Genomic DNA, 16,018 nt, shown 5'->3' with positions numbered 1-16,018 from the left:
AGACATCCAGTAGTGGCAAAATCCGGCAGCCCTGTGGCTGACAGATCCTGCTGCCCAGTCTGCTCCTGGTTCATGGTCAAGGCCAGGGTCCTCCTGTCCCTCCGTGCACAGTCACTTACAACACAAATTCCTCCTTTCCGGTGATTTCTTAATACCCTCGGGGAAGAATTCAAATAACTCTGGCTACGGTTTTCTTCAGTGACTAGGATAGCGAACTCCTGCACAGGCCATTTGTCACCCTCGTTTTGGTCCTGGATCCCACTGAGAGGTCTCAGTGAAGTGATGCTTGCAAATGCTCTTTCTTCGAGCAGAATGCGAGGGAAGCTGGGATGACAGCGGGTGTCGGGCAGGAGGTTCTGGTGGGAGGTGGTGCTGGGGACCTCCTTAAAGCCCCGGCTGGACCTTCCTTGCTCCATCCTCCCAGGCTGGACCTTCCCTTTCTCCCTCCTCCCAGGCTGACTGGCCTTCAGTGGCTCTGGGACCGTCAGGGCTGGGGAGCTTCTCCAGGCATGCATAGCTAAAGCGGTCAGGTTGTCAGAGAGTACCAGTTCCTAGTAAGTAACCTAGATTGTGCTTACACTCTCTGGCTGTTTCCTGCTGCCTAAACAGAAGGGTAATTAAGTTTATTATCTGTGACCTAATGCTCATTCTTTGCATCTTGCCTTTGTGCAAAGGGAGAAGGGTCATTTAAAAAGAAGTGTCTGGACTAGGCTTTATTATTGTAAACACACTCAAGAGTAATAAAACAAATCTACTGAAGGAGCAAGCTTGTGAAAGGCTTAGTACTCTGGAGTCATTTACGACAGCCCCAGGTTGCAGATTCCATCATAGAAAAGTAAAGGGCAACATATGGGAAGAGGTGATATTTTGTTCTGCTTGTTTAAGATTGATCAATGAAATCAATGAATAAAGTTCCTGCTAGAATTCTTGTCTAATCATTCTTATCTCTACTAAAGCTTTTTTTTAAATTTTATTTGAACAAGTAAACAGTGACCAGAATTAGCATTTGGAGCGTTGGGCAAATGATACTGGCATCAGCCATGCTTCCAAGCTTCACCAAACTGTTCCAAGCCTGATGGGGGCATGGAACAGCACTTTCAAATGCTTAACTTTAAAAAGCCAACTAAGCAAAGACCAATTTAATAATAGATGAGAAAAAAAGACTTAACTTGCACCTTTTCTTTGTTTTTAAAGTTGGACTATTGTTATGACACTTTTCATGTGTTGCTTTCAGATGCTGTTATTTTGGTCTGTATCTTTTATGCTCCCTGCACTCACTTCCTTGATTAATCTGGAGAATATCTGCATATAATCTCTGGGCTTGTCATTGGCCAAACCTCGCAGCTTTTTATGGGATTTAGAGAGTTTACTTTCCAGACGGTCTCGGATTGTAGCTAATTGAAATGCCAAACCTACAGAAGTGCCGGAGCAGAAGTGTGTAATTATGTAATTTTCTCTTGATCTTTCAGAGTCTTCCTGCGAGCGATTAATCAGTATGCAGATATGCTGAACAAAAAATTTCTGGATCAAGCCAACTTTGAGCTGCAGGTAAGAGAAGAGGTAGACACGACGTTTGTCGAAATCATGTTAAAACAAATTGCTAGTCTGCGCCAATTTCTTTTCTTTCTAATCCTTGAGCTTAGTTGGTTTCCCATCTAAGATGTGGAAATGGAATTTACAATATGTGCTATTGGAACCCGAGGATTGAAAATTATGTCTTTGGGATATGTGTTCTGTTTAGCAAGGAAGGCGACGGAGCTGTCTCAGAGTGAAAGTATTGAATCAGAGTGACAAGTAGGGATGCTCTGAGCTGGGAGGCCGCCAGTGTCTCACAGGAGGGGTGGCTGCCAAGATTGTCTCAGACCGTCCTAGTGTGGAGAGCGAAGGGCTAGCCCAGGAGGGGAGGTGGGTTTGCATCACTGAGCCCAGCTTGCTTGTAGAACTCAGTTTGCCCCGATATATCCTCTCCCAGCTTTGTGCTACCCGAAGTGGCCTTCGCCCAGCAGAACGTCCCACCCTGCCGACACCCAGGGCTGTGTGTTTGCAGAGTGCATGCGTGTGTTTGCGGTAAGGACGGATTTTTGCCTGGCATGATTTCTTGCTGTGTATCTGGTATTGGTGGCTCTCATACTGTACTGCGGGTACATTTCTGCTAATATGATTTTGTCATCATCATTATTACTTAGTTTTGTTTACTAAAGCTTGCAAGTAAAAGCATCCCGGTGCAGAGGAGTTGGTTTCCCCGGGCAGGATTGCTCACTGAGAAGGAGCCAGAAGAATTTATGTGCACCTAGACGGCCATCCAGCTCAAAAACAGGTTACCAGATAACACAACTTACACACCCATCTGCCTTCCCTTTTCATTGTCTTTTGAAATTTTATAGCCACTATGAGCCTTAGTTTATTACATTAAGTTCTTAGGGGCCAGTGCCCTTATTTCTTTTATCATTTTTTTATTTTAATTTTTTATTGAAGTGTAGTCGATTTACAGTGTTAGTTTCAGGTGTACAGCAAAGTGATTCAGTTATACATATACATACATATTTTTTCTTTTCAGATTCTTTTCCATTAGATGTTATTGTAAGAAATTGAATATAGTTCCCTCTTTTATCATTTTTAAATTCCCAATGTTTGTTTTATATAATAATATATCAGGTACCATGTATCTGGGCATATTATTTTTCACAATTTAAAATTTTGTATTATTTTCTCTGCTTAATGTTTGTTCTCACATATCCTAACACACAGATACATTCTCATCAAATGTTTATGCTGTGTAAGTTGGCACATTGAATAAAATGTGAAGGACCCCTTCCCACCCTTTCACCCTTTTCCCTTCCGTCGGGTGACGTGTAATTAATTGTTGTCTGTTCTTCCTGAGGCTTCTTTAAGCATTTACAGTTGATCTTGGACAGTGTGGGAGAGGTTTAGGGAAAGTAGTTAATCCAAGTATGATTTATAGTGAGTCCTTCCGTATTGATGGTTCCTCGCATCCGCGGGTTCAACCAACCGCGGACTGTGTGGTAGGACAGCACTTACTACCGAAAAATACCCACTTGTAAGTGGACCCGAGTAGTCCAAACCCAAGTTGCTCAAGGGTCAGCTGGACCTGGACCTGGCCCTGCACCTGCTTGCTTTCGGCTTTTTCCCGTGAATTGGGTGGCACCTACCGTGTCGCTCAGTGCCGTCACAGTCCGCAGCAGAAACGCACCAGCACCAACTCCTGCGAACTTCCGCGTGCTATTCTAGTTTTTCCCCTTTACACGCGGCGCTTCTGTACATGGTGTGACACGGGCATCTCGGTGCCGCTTCGCTGTAGAATAGGTTCCCGGAAGCATAATCACCAGGCTGAATGGTAAGAAATTTCAAGGTTGATGGACACTGATAAATTACCCTCCTAAAATGCTCCAGCAATTTGCAATCTCACCAGCCTTCTCTGAGAGCAGACATTGTCTAGCATCTTCTCCCAACCAATTTCTTTAAAATTGTTGCTTCTTATTTTTGTTGGTGTTTCTCTGATTGCTAGTTGGGTTGAGAGCACTTACTGGTGTGTGGATTTCTAGGATGAACTGTCTGATCATTTCCTCTGCTCATTTTTCTCTTGGGCTATTTATCGTACTTTTTTGTAAGTTGAAATTCTTGATGTAGCCTAGTGGTGGGTTTAGGTTTATCATACAGAAATACTTAGTTTTTCTGTAGTCAAAGCTGCCTATTCATGTATTGCTTTTGGGTTTTATGTTTTATTTGACAAATCCTTCTTTGATTTTCAGTTTCACTGTTTGTTTCATGTAGTTAGTATCTGCTAATACCTTTATAGTTCTTTTTTTTTTAACTTTCCAATAATTAATCCATTTGGGATTTATACAGTTAGTGTTAGAGGTCAGAGTTTAACTTCACTTTTGCCCACGTTATTTTGTGAGTAGGTTCTTCTCTCCCAGTGCTTTGACATGTGGCTGAGAAAACCCATAATTACAAATGCATGTGTGTTTCAGCTGTTTTCTGCATTGTGACCTACTGGTTTTATACCCAGCTGATAGAGCCAGGACTTCCTTGTTACTGTGCGTTTGCAAAATTATCTTGACTCTCTTTGTGTATTTCCCTCACGGGTGAAATTCAAAATCACCTCATTAAAACTTTTTTAAAAAATGCTGTTTCTATTTTAATTGGGATGCTATTGGATTTATAAATAATTGTGAGGAAAATGTAACGGCCTTTGGGGGACTGCTTAGCAGCATTTATTTTTCTCCACCCCACACAGGAATCTTTAGGTGTGTTTTTGTGTGTGTCCTTCACTAGGGTTTCTCGTTTTGTCCACGGAGGCCTTGCCCATCGCCTGCTGGTGGATTGTGGGTATTTTAGGTGTGGCTGCTATGAGTGTGGGTTTACTGGTTATCACTGCCCTTGCACACTGTTTCATGGGTACCGTCCTCTGGATGCACACCCACCCACATACTGCGATGAGCTCTTGTGGTCCTTGTCTCTTAGCCAGTGTGAAATGCATTTGATTGTCCCACGCTGGAGGGCTTCAGCCTGCCACCCCCAGCGGGAGGCTGGGGTGCCCTAGGGCCGAGCAGCCTTCAGCGTGTGCGCCAGGCAGTGGCTGCTCCAGCAAGGTGCATTCTGTGTTCTGACGTTCTCGTGTCTCCTGCACGGCTCTCTCCCCTAGCACATCCTTCTCCTTTAGCTGCTCCTCCCTGTGGGCTGTGATGTCCCCTCTGCTTCCCTCTGTCCCTCCTCAGTCCACCTCTCATTTCCGGCAGGTACAGGACCAAGAACTTTTCTTCTTAACCTTCTCGTAGTAAGCTGCCACTTCTGACTCCTGTCACCTCCTCAGATCTGTAGTGAAGACTTCCTACAAGCAAGGCCCTCAGGAAACGCACATTGTCATAACTCCTAACCAGTCCTCAGACCGTGTTCAAGTTCAGTTGTCCCGGGCACCTCCTTCACAGGTCAGCGTCACCCAAGTCCGTTAGTTCTCATATCTCCATTTTTTTTAATGTTTGTATTTTTATATGATTTTAAAGGCTTTATTCTTTGATGATAGTTTTAAGTTCACAGCAAAATTATGAGGAAGGTACAGAGATTTCCCGCACGCCCCCTGCCTCCAGCACAGAGCCTCCCCCCACCCCACGCCCCAACAAGGTGGTACCTTTGTTACAGCTGAGGGACCAACACGGACACACCATCCTCACTCGGAGTCCTGGCTTTGCATTCGGGTTCACTGTAGATGTTCTGGACGTTCTGAGTTTGGACAACTGTTACAAGGACACACGTCCACCATCACAGTATCATACAGATAGTTTCACTGCCCTAAAACTTCTCTGTGCTCTGCCTGCTCACCCCGCTCCCCGTTCCGTCCTGCGTGTCTCTCGTCTCCTCCAGGCGAGAGCGGTTCCTCGCTCTGGGCGTCCCGTCCTGGGCTGCGCTTCCGCAGAGCACAGGCCTGGCTTTGCAGACGGCCCCGCAGTTGGGCTGTTTCATGTTCCCTAGTGCTTAGACCCAGGCTGTGCCCTTAGGAAGAACATCACAGAAGTCGTGATGTGATGTATTTCTACCTCCCGGGGGCCCCGTTGCCTCTGACAATGGCCGAGAGATTTTTTGAGGTGCCTACAACACAGCCTCCTCGTTCCTAAGGAAATAAAATCTCCTGTGGGTCCCGGTCTTCCTTTACAGGTGGACGTTCTGTGTCCCCAGGCATGCAGGCCACTGAGGGAACGTCCCTCCTCAGGGCATCTGACCACCCTGTTCCCATCAGTATCTCCCGGGCAGGATTTTTAGGCTCCCAGGCTCAGCTGGCGTCCTGGCTGCCCTGTGAATGAAGAGGAGAAACAGGAAGCACGTGAATCTGGCGTTAAAACAGACAGCTCCGTTGTTTGTGCTAACGTTGCTTTCATGGGCAGCAGGTATGCTTAAAATACATCTGGGTCCTGCTTGCAGTCCTGCCCCTGACCCGAAAGTGGCCAGTGGTGACCCTGCCCATGCAGTGAGGGTGGGGCGTCACTAGGGGATGGACGGCCATAGTGGGAGGTGTTAGTTCCAGAAACAAAAGAAGCAACTCATACTTTACTGATGTGAGCCCCCCGTTCTATGGTAAAGGGGCCTAAAAGAGAAAGCATCTTGTGGTTAGGAAGGCGTGTGGCCTGTGACATCCCCGAAGGCCCACTGGAGCCCCCTGTGCTGCATCACGTATTTTCTGCGGTTTGGGGCAAGTCTCTGAACCGCATCTGGGAAAGGGGAGGACTGGCACTTACCTGGTTCGTCCTGCGGCATCAGATGAGTGGCTGTCCTCCTGAAGAACGTGCCTGGATGAATGAAGCCTGGCACAGTCGTAGCTGCATCCAGGCTTTAAAATGCCCACTTACTTCTCAGGGAACCGATCACATTGTGAACATGTTATTTTCATATAACTCTTTGTAACTATCTCATTTGATAGAATAAATATCACTATTCTGTCAATGAGACAATCAACACCCACAGATTTCTTCCGAAGGGCTTTGAAAGCACCTGGGAGCTTGGACGTGGGCTGGAAACTGCCAGGCTCTTGCCCACCAGGGGCAGGTGAAACTTCCTTCAAAATGTCCTGTGGCACAATGATAGTCGGGGGGGAGTGTCTGTAATGAGCCCCTCTCTGCAGCTCCCGGGGTGGAGGGGGGTCTCCCCACTTGTCTCTCACCTGCTCCCCCCACGTCCCAGCCGTGGGTGCCACCCCCTGAGAGAAGGAGCAGGTGGTGGGAGCCATCCGAAGGAGGTGTCCGTAGAGTTTAATTTGCATTTGAGAAATCCCACGGGCTCATCCTTCAAATACCAGTTATGACTGAGGGACCGCTGCTCTGTGCCAGGCCTGGGGTCTGGCCCCCACCCTTCGCACTGTGCGTCGAAAGAGAGGGCGATTTGGGGGTGATCCGTGTCCCTGTAGGAACAGACCAAGGTGCTGCGGGGACAAAGAGGTGGCAAATACACCTAGTCCAGGTGTAGGAGAGGCACGTGGGCCCGGCGTCTGCAAAGGTCCAAGGGTCTGATCAACCGTCTGGTGGGAAGGCAGGGGTGCAGAGTGTGGATGGGGGTGCTGAGATGGGGAGGGAGGGGGGCAAGGCCACGGGACTCGCCTTCAAAGCCTATTCTGAGCACGGAAGCCTGGAAAGTTCCTGAAGAGGTTTAAGCAGGCTGAGATGGTGTCAGCTCCCTCCCTGCCGGGCCGGGGACAGTGGGCTTGAGAGGACCAGGCCAGGGCGGGAGACAGGAGGCCGGCTGCTCTGGTCTGTGAGGGGGATGCTGACCTCGCTTGTGTGATATCCCGGCGCTGAGACGGAGTGGGTGGGCTCGGGAGGGATGGAGAAGGAGAAAGAAGGACTTGCTGATTGAAATGATGGGAGGCCGCCAAGGACAAATCCCGGAATGAGTCCCAGGTTTCTCCCACGGGCAGCGAGGTGCACACCAGTGACGTTTATTGCACACCAATGAGCAAACAAAAGTCCCCATTCATGATCCCAGAAGCCTGTCTTCATTTAAATTTTCTTTACCTGGTCTGAAACATGGACATACTCAGCGAGTATTCATTTCATGACTCCAGAAATTTACCCATCATAACATTTCAGGTGTGGATGCAGGCGAATGATAAACATCTCAGGGCATTTTTGAGATCCTGTATTAATCGGTTCAACACTTAGCATCTCCCTGTTTGGTTTTCAGCTGTGGAACAACTACTTTCACCTGGCTGTCGCTTTCCTGACTCAAGAGTCCTTGCAACTGGAGAATTTTTCAAGTGCTAAGAGAGCCAAAATCCTCAACAAGTAAGTCCACGGAGCCCTGACGTCACGGGTGGGACCCGCAGTACTGTTAGCACAGCTTTCTTGTGGCCTTTCAGCCAACTGGGTGTAAGTTGAGATGTAATCACGGTGTAACGAAAGGGTGGTTTCAACTCATGAATTGAGTATTGCCTTTTCCAACCCATGAATCAAGATCTGAAATTGCAGGATTCCTTCTGGTGGGTTCCAAGTCAGTGTGGTTCAAGACTGTTAGGGCCACACAGCGTGGGAGTTTCGGGAGAGAATTGCTTTCGTGGTGCGGTGTGCTGACGTCACTCGGCGTGTGGTTTACTTCGTTGCTTCGTTCTCCAGTGCTGCTTCGACCGAGGAAGCTTCCGATGGAAGCACCAGTGGCGTGGTTGAACTACTCATTGCGGAGTGAGGGCTGTATGGGGTTCCTTCTTTGCAAGGGACCATCCCTCCCCTCTTCCAGGTGGGCGATCTGAACAGCCTGACTAGCCCTTCGCTTGTCCTAAAAGCCTCTCAGAAGCTCCAGGGAAGCCAAGATCCCGGCTGGGCTCCTCCCCCGGCATCCCACACAGCCCCTGGACTTGACTCAGGAGAAGAGCTCTGGCCTGGGTCTCTTCCCAAGCTTTGGGCCCTCGGAGGGCCCTGCCTTCTCTCTTCCCACCTCCCTTTCACTAATTTCTAGTTCTCTGAGTGCCCCTTTCATAAGTGCTCTGGAGAAGGGTTCTCAGATTGTCCCTGCATTGCTGTGGGGTCCCTATTTGTCATTCTGTAATCCCCTCGTGTTACTTGGACGGGTCCAAGGTGGTGCCAGCCCCCTGCTGTCTCCGAGGTTCGAGATTTCAGGGCATCCCAGAAGGTGACCGCTGCGCAGCCCTCCTCATGTCCCATGAGCATGTGTCTCACTTGCAGGCCAAATCAAAGGCGCACTGTCCGCGGGGGAGAAGAATTCTTTCAGCAAACATTTACCCAGCACGCGCCACCTGCCGGTGACTTTCTAAGTGTGTTTTTCACCTGGAATCAGACAAAAACCGAAGCTATTCCGGAGGCTGTCTTCTTATCTTTATTTTCCGGATGACGAGGTGAAACGCATAGTGAACAGTCACCTGGCCAGTGTCACACGCTGAGTCATTCTGAGCCCAAGATGCTCACCTGTGCTGCTTCGAGAACCTTCCTTCAGTCCTTCCCTGAGCCCGTCTAAGTCAGGTCGGCGTTCACCTGGCCATCTTCCTCTAGGCTTCCACAGTTGAAAGCCTCAAGTCTTCTGGTCATCGATGTAGGCAGGTGGTCATTGTTCAAAAAGGGAAATGCACCCAGAGTGGCGTGGTCCCAGTGGCTGCCTACAGGTGACAGCAGGGAAGGCGCGGGGCAGCGGCAGCAGCAGCGGCAGTGTCCCCCTCCCTCCCCACTGCGGAGCCAGTGGGGTTTATCACGTGCCTTTGCTCTGGAGACAGACTGTCCAGGCTGCACCTTCCGGGGGCTGGCTCAGCGAGGATGCTCTCACTCTGCGGGACTTCACATCCCCTCGGTGTGGCAGGAAGTTGGGGACGGCTACGTGGCTGTTGTCCCTGATGAGGTGCTGTCACGGTGAAGGTTGTCTGTAGTGGGAACACTAATGCCGGGCGCGCGCTGGGAGCACCGCCGCGGACTCCCAGTCCTGTCTGCGGCCCCGATGGCCTGGGCCCTGGTCACGCCGTCAGGCAGCAGGTGACTCTCCTGCCCACCTGTGTGCGGGGCCTCCTGGGGGTGGTGAGTTTGGGATCCAAGCCAGCTCCAGCCAAGGATGGGGCCCTTCCTTTGCCAAGCTCACGGTGCATCCTACCCTTAGAGAGGCCTGTGGAGAAGTGCTTTTAAGCCAGAAATCTGCCTGGAAAGAGCTTCACCTTTTGTAGAAGAAAACCATTTGACTGTGAGAACCATTCTCGGGGCCAGGGCAGGGCCCTCTCTCTGGGGCCCTTTCTCCTGTTGGTGTGAGCATATTAACATCTAAGCTAAAGCAACACCAATAAATGCGTTCCCCACACAGGGCTTTGGCCGCCGAGGGGAACATTGGCTTCCCGCGTCGAGCTGTGCATTCCGAAGCTTCAAAGCCAGGGGAAATTAAGCACAGCCGGCTGGCATCTCCCCCTCTTTCTGTATTCTTTCTCACAACCCTGGTGGTAAGAGAGTCAGGATTTTCCCTTTGAAATTTTCTCGCGGATTCCCCCGAGGAGAGAAGTGCCAAGCACTTCAGAAGTTGTCTTGGCAAGACTCTGGCAGGACTGTCTCATCCCCTGTGCAGCCCCAGGGGCGCTGCCCCAGGGCGCAGGCTCTGTGGGTGGCCACCGCTGAGGACAAAGTGTTTCCAGGGCGTGAGATGCGTGTGAGTGGCCAGGACGTGGGGCGGGTTCACCTGTCTTTGTTGTATTCTTAATGCTTCTTGCTTTACGTTAAACACTTTATAAGCTACGTGCAATTTTAATTTCTAAACAGCAAAATCTACGTAAATTATATTAGAAGACCGTCTTAGCCAAATGCTTAACTTTCCCAGTGCCTAGAAATGTTTTAATTTGTTCAAAAGTGTGCTCTGTACTCAGGCCAGGTCCTGGTGCTAGGGACCCCAAGATAAGAAGTTCGCAGTCATGGGGGGAGGTAGACGTGCAAAAATAAATGTTGGGAGGGGAACGTGAGTGCTCACTGGGTGGGCGTGTGGGACTTAGCCCGGGAGGCCATCAGCGTGGGCTTTGGGCTGGTGCTGAAGGCAGCTGGGTGGGTGTCTGCCAGATTGCCTGACTGAGCCCCATGTCAGCAGGCAGCCAGTCTCCAAAGGGGACATCGGGTTCTGAGGGGCACAGCCGGCTCTACTCGCAGAGACATGCTGGTGGGTGAAGCATAAGTGAGTGGCTGGGCCTGGAGCACTTGGACTGAGGCAGGGCGAGGGGCCCGCCGACGCGGGTATGAGCCCCGCTAGTCTGAGCGAGTGGGGCTGGGTGCTGATTGGGGCTCAGCGGAGCATAATTCAGGTGGTTATTTTTCTAGAGACAGGGCCCTGGGGTCTGAAAGTGGAGTGATGCCCACCTGTACACTAGCCTCTGGCTGCCTCCGCGTCAGCCTGTCTGCTGCTATAGGTCCATGGATCCAACCGAGTGCATCTGAGTAGGGGCTTCACCATGTTTGTTTATGTTTATGTTGATTTTTTTCAAGAGGATCAAATTATCCCAAGCAAATTCCCTACAAACTAAGAGTCAGAAGGGGACCCAGGGAGACAGACTCAACAAGCAGTGACCTGTGCCAGGGTCCTTTTGGACAAGCTGTGTCCCACATGCACTAATCATGGTGTATTATTTTTTTTAATTGAAATATAGTTGATTTACAATATTGTGTTAGTTTCAGGTGGACAGCCAACTGACTCAATTATATATTTTTTTCAGATTATTTTCCATTCTAGATTACAAGATACTAACTGTAGTTTCCTGTACTATTCAATAAATCATTGTTGCTTATCTATTTTATGTATAGTGGTGTGTATCTGGTAATCCCATATGCTTAAGTTATCCCTCCCCCGCCCCGTTTCCCCTTTGGTAATCGTCGGTTTGTTTTCTATGTCTGTGAGTCTGTTTCTATTTTGTAAGTAAGTTCATTTGTATTATTTTTTAGATTCACATAATATTTGTCTTTCTCTGACTGACTTACTGCACTTAGTATGATAATCTCATCCATGTTGTTGCAAATGGCATTATTTCATTCTTTTTTATGGCTGAGTAGTATTCCATTGTAAATCTATACCACGGCCTCTTTTAGTGATGCTGTAGTCTACTGAATGTGATAAAGCTTTATGCAGTGGAGAACATATCAGACCCCTGTGTCTAATAAGGCTCATTCCCATCAGTGGTGTTTGGGGTCCTGCCTCCTCCCACCTCCCAGGAACTTATCAGTCCTTCACATAAAAATAAAAACGTCTCACCTCACCCATCATCTCCCTCCAGCTACCTGCAGGCCTCTCCCCGTTCCTCACCCCAACCTGCTCCCAGCTCTGGCTGCAGCCCCAGGGCTCCAGCTCTTTCTCAGCTCCCAGAGCCCCACTCCAGGTTTTCCTCCTGGCATTTTGGCCCCTCTGCTCCCTTGTCGGGTTCAGGCTCCCCCATCCAGCCCTTACGTGGTGGAGCTCCTCAAGTCTTGCTGTTGGGCCTTCTCGTTCTATTCTCTCTCCTTAAGATAGCGTTTTTCACATTGTGCATCTCAACCCTTTATTGGGCCAGGAAAGCAACTTAATGGGCCATTGTATTAATTTCTTAGAGTCATCGCCAAAGAAAGTAAATGGCTTGAAACAACAGATGTGCACTGTCTTATAGACAGATGTCAAAGGTTAAAATCAAGGCACCAGCAGAGTTGGTTACTTCGGGAGGTGCAGAGGGGAGACCTCTTCTCTCTTTCCTCCTGCTGGTGGCCGCATCCTGGATGCTCCTGGGTTGTGTACCTCCGGGCCCTGCCTCCCCCTTCACGTGGCCTTCTTCCCTGTGTGCCTGTGTCTCTGTTTCCCTCTCCTTGTAAGGATGCCAGTCCTTGGACCTAAGGCCCACCCAACCCAGCGTGACCTCATCTTAACATGATTCCATCTGCAAAGACCCTGTTCCAAATAAGGTCACATTCACAGGCATAGGGGGTTAGGTCAAAAAAATTGTGATATATACATATATGTGTATGTGTGATTGTTTAATGTCCATCTCTACTACCAAGCTGACAGCCTTCCAAGGTCTGTGGGTCTTGCCTATTCTCGACACGTTATGAATATTCATATTCCCATATTCATGTTCCCATATTAGCTCTGTGTGTGGCCTCGAGTAAGTATTCAGTACCTGATGAATCAATGAGTAATGTACTCTGAACAAATTAATCTAAATGATCATTGCAGCCGTGAGGGGATGCTGTGATGAGGCCCAGTCTGAACTTTTAATGGAAGGACCCCGGCTGGCTTCATTGCTTGCGAGGACAGACAAGGGCAACATTTCCTCATTCTCACCAAAGCCTGGGAGATGGGCATCATACCATCATTATCCCAGTATGACAGATGAGGAGACCGAGGGCGAGAGTGGTCAGGCAACTTTCTCAGTGTGCTCAGATTTGGGTTCAGGTTGGCCTTACCTTCAACTTTGGGCTGTCTCTGGTGGACATGGGTTTTCTGCTTCTTGGGGTAAAGGTTCAGGAAACTAGGTGCTGAGAGAAGGTCTCAGAGACTAGATTCCTGCTATTTGGGGTCAGAGTTCTAAGCCTGGATGTGGGATCTGAGATTTGCCTGGGCTGTCTACAGGTTGTCTCGTGGGGGCTCCCTTGGGCTGGTAGTTTGAAGGTGTTCACTCACTGGGTGAGCAGGGCATAGTGGGGAGCGCCAGGTGACCCCAGCTTTGCAGAGACAGGCCTATCGTTTCACCGCCAGGAATCACTGCTTCCTTGGTGGGAGGATGCCTGCAGAACGCCCTCGTCCCCTCCTAGTCTCACTGTGAGAATCAGATGAGGCACATAGACTCTGGGAGGGGAGACGCAGTGCTGTGCCGTGACATCGTGGGAGCCTGCCCTTGCTGGTCCTCAAGGGGTGTGCTCTGGGGGAAGCGCACAGATCTGGGAGTCGAGGACGTGCAGTCTCTCCTCTCCTTGCCCCGTGACCTTGGCCATGTCATTCCGCTTCTCTCTCCAGGACTAGCCCAGTTCCCCTGACTAGAAGTTGCTAGGGGTGAACTTGGTTATGATCTCCAAGGCTGCCGCCGGCTCTGGACTTGTCTCCAGCTAGCGCAGTAGCCAGATACTCTCCATCATTGCCTTTTCTCCCCTCCTTGGGAGAAGAAATACAAATGGTCCGGAATCCCTCTCAAGTCCCTGTGACAGCTGTAACTCTGTTTGGGGATTACGCTGAGACGTGTAGGGGTTCGTCAGAGCTGCCTTCTTACTAACATTAGAGAAAAGATCAGTCTTGCTGAAAAGATTCGGTCCTGCCCTTCACCTCCCAGCGCTTTTCTCCTCTTGTGACCTTCGCACCAGCCTCGAGCACCTGTGTCTTCTTTGACTATGAAAACATCGTTCTTAGCAGCCTTATACGGGAGGCCTGCCTCTCATGAGGGATATGCATTCAGATCTTTGCTGATCCCCTGTTCTCAAATACTGTGAAGACATGTCATTTTCCACATGAACAAGAGTAATGTGTGACTGAAAAATATAACCCAGGCATCCTTGCCCACCCCCCCACCCTCCGCTGGCACCGTGAGCAGAGGCGCCGCACAGAGACCAGGGAGCAGGGCCTGCTCCCCACTCCTCCTGGGCCTCCCAGTCAAGTCCAGCTCTGGACAAAAGTCCAGCTCTGGTCACTGTATGTCTTGAGACATTCATCGGGTCACTCCTGGTGATCCAAACCCAAACAGTGCCGAGACTCCCCTGCACTTTCTCCTTCTGAGCTTCGGGGTATAATTTGAATGGAGAATCATTGTAAGACCTGAGAGAGCGAGGGAGTTCAGGCAGGGGCCAGAGAGGGGCAGCCACTGGTGACCATCAGCCTAGTGTTCACCTTGCGGACTTTTCAAGAGATACCTTCCTGGGATGAGGAGGAATTGCTTGGTGGTTGGCAGAGTCTTTAAAGCTTGAGTTAGTCTGTAAGTTACAGTCTAACCCCTGGGACCGAGTCTCACCTCCTCTGGGCCCCTGGCCTCCTCGCTGTGTCTGAACACGTAGTGGCAGGGGCCGGGGTGTTTGCGTTCTCGGGGTCCTGCCTGCGATGCCACGCTCCTCAACTCCCCAGACACCTGCTCCCCTGAGAGGCACCTCGTCCCCCACCATCCTCAGAAGGAAGCATCTGTACTGGATGGAGCACCGTCCTCTTCTCCACGGTCCTCTTCCCCTTGCTAAATGCCGGGAGGACACCCATCTCCCCGGTCACCAGGCAGCCAACTGCATCCTCTCCGGGCCTGAGCTCCTGGGATCCCTGTGTCACTTCCGTAGGAGCAAAGAGCAGATTGGAAGGTGGCTCTACAAGTCTCAAAAGGATGCTCGCCTTACTGGTGCTCAGATCGGGTGCCCCTGGGCACTTTGGGGTGCCAGCTAGTGACTGAAGTGTGGGCAGGCCACTCCTCACTGTGGAGTGGGTAACTGGAGCGTTCCTGGGCAGAGAGCGGCTCACTCTCACTCATCGAATTAACCTGCATCTGTGCCCACCTGGTGTCGGGCTAGGCTGGAAGGTAACACATACACCTCTCAGGACCAACTTGTCCTCAGAGGTCGGGGTGTAGCTGCCCCCTCTCTGTTCAGTCTCTCCGTGTGTACAGTGCCGTGGTACCTGCCGTCCAGCTGTGATGCTCCCAAGGTTGACCTCGCCCACCAGGAGCTGCGCGGTGGGTTTATGTTCCTTGGTTGAGATGATCGCACTGTCTGTGGTCCTTTCCTGCTGTAAGCGACACCCAGATGTTCAGGGCACTGGGGACTGGTAAGGTGGTAGCCAGCTGTGGTAGGTTTATCAGCCGGGATCTTCACCTATAAAGTCACAACTCAGTCGTCTGTAATCAGAGCTTTTCTTTCCACATCAGCTGACACAAGGACTCACAGAGCAGGCTCCATCACACAGCTGCTAAACTGTAACGCTGTATGATAATTTTGCAAATTATTATTTTTAATATAATCAGCTTTTCCTTAGGCAGTACAGGAAAAAAGTTAAACTGCTCACAAACTAATGAAGGTTTATCTTCTGAAGCATCAAATTCTGTTTACTCATGAAGCACACTCCCCCTGTACTGACCCACTGGGGGGGAAATTAGCATTTATTTTCCATGGTAAACAAAAATGGGGGGAGTATTTGCTGACATCTTTTGGTGTTATGCCCTTCCTTACCTTGAAAATGATTTAAAGAGGAACGGGAGCTACTTGGAGCTATTTCTAAGACTCCAGGGCTTAATTTTAACATGTGAGAACTGCTTATTGTGTGCAGGGTTGTAGGAAGTCTTTTGGTGTCTGTGGTGTCTGGATGCTAACGACAGGCAGGGAAAACAGACTCCCCCTCAGGCCGAAGAAGCCAGGTGTCTGTCTCCTGCCAGGAGAGACTGAATTCCTTTCTCTCCACACCTCCCCCAGGTTCCCACAGAGGGCGGAGCCTCTGTAATCTGTGGTGTGGGGGAGTGAGATTCCCCAGTGTGGTCCCTCCTCCTTCAGTTCCCTTTGGTGGCAAAAGAAATTGAAGCTTTGATACTCCGTTTGTCTCAGGGAAGGGAGACTTTAATTACACTTAAAAATAA

The 16,018-nt window shown here is 49.9% G+C and overlaps 1 protein-coding gene across 1 annotated transcript in view; it reads left to right on the top strand.

The window, feature by feature from the left end:
* The window catches only part of DOCK1 (dedicator of cytokinesis 1), a 484,302-nt gene that overhangs the window by 382,527 nt on the left and 85,757 nt on the right, over nucleotides 1-16,018 (top strand). Inside the window, 2 exon segments of the mRNA XM_032490663.1 lie at nucleotides 1,470-1,548; nucleotides 7,690-7,790. Coding sequence (XP_032346554.1) covers nucleotides 1,470-1,548; nucleotides 7,690-7,790 — 180 coding nt within the window.

This window comes from Camelus ferus, chromosome 11 (genome assembly GCF_009834535.1).
Source record: "Camelus ferus isolate YT-003-E chromosome 11, BCGSAC_Cfer_1.0, whole genome shotgun sequence".
Classification (NCBI taxonomy): Eukaryota; Metazoa; Chordata; class Mammalia; order Artiodactyla; family Camelidae; genus Camelus; species Camelus ferus.
This window is presented reverse-complemented; position numbering and strand designations above follow the sequence as displayed.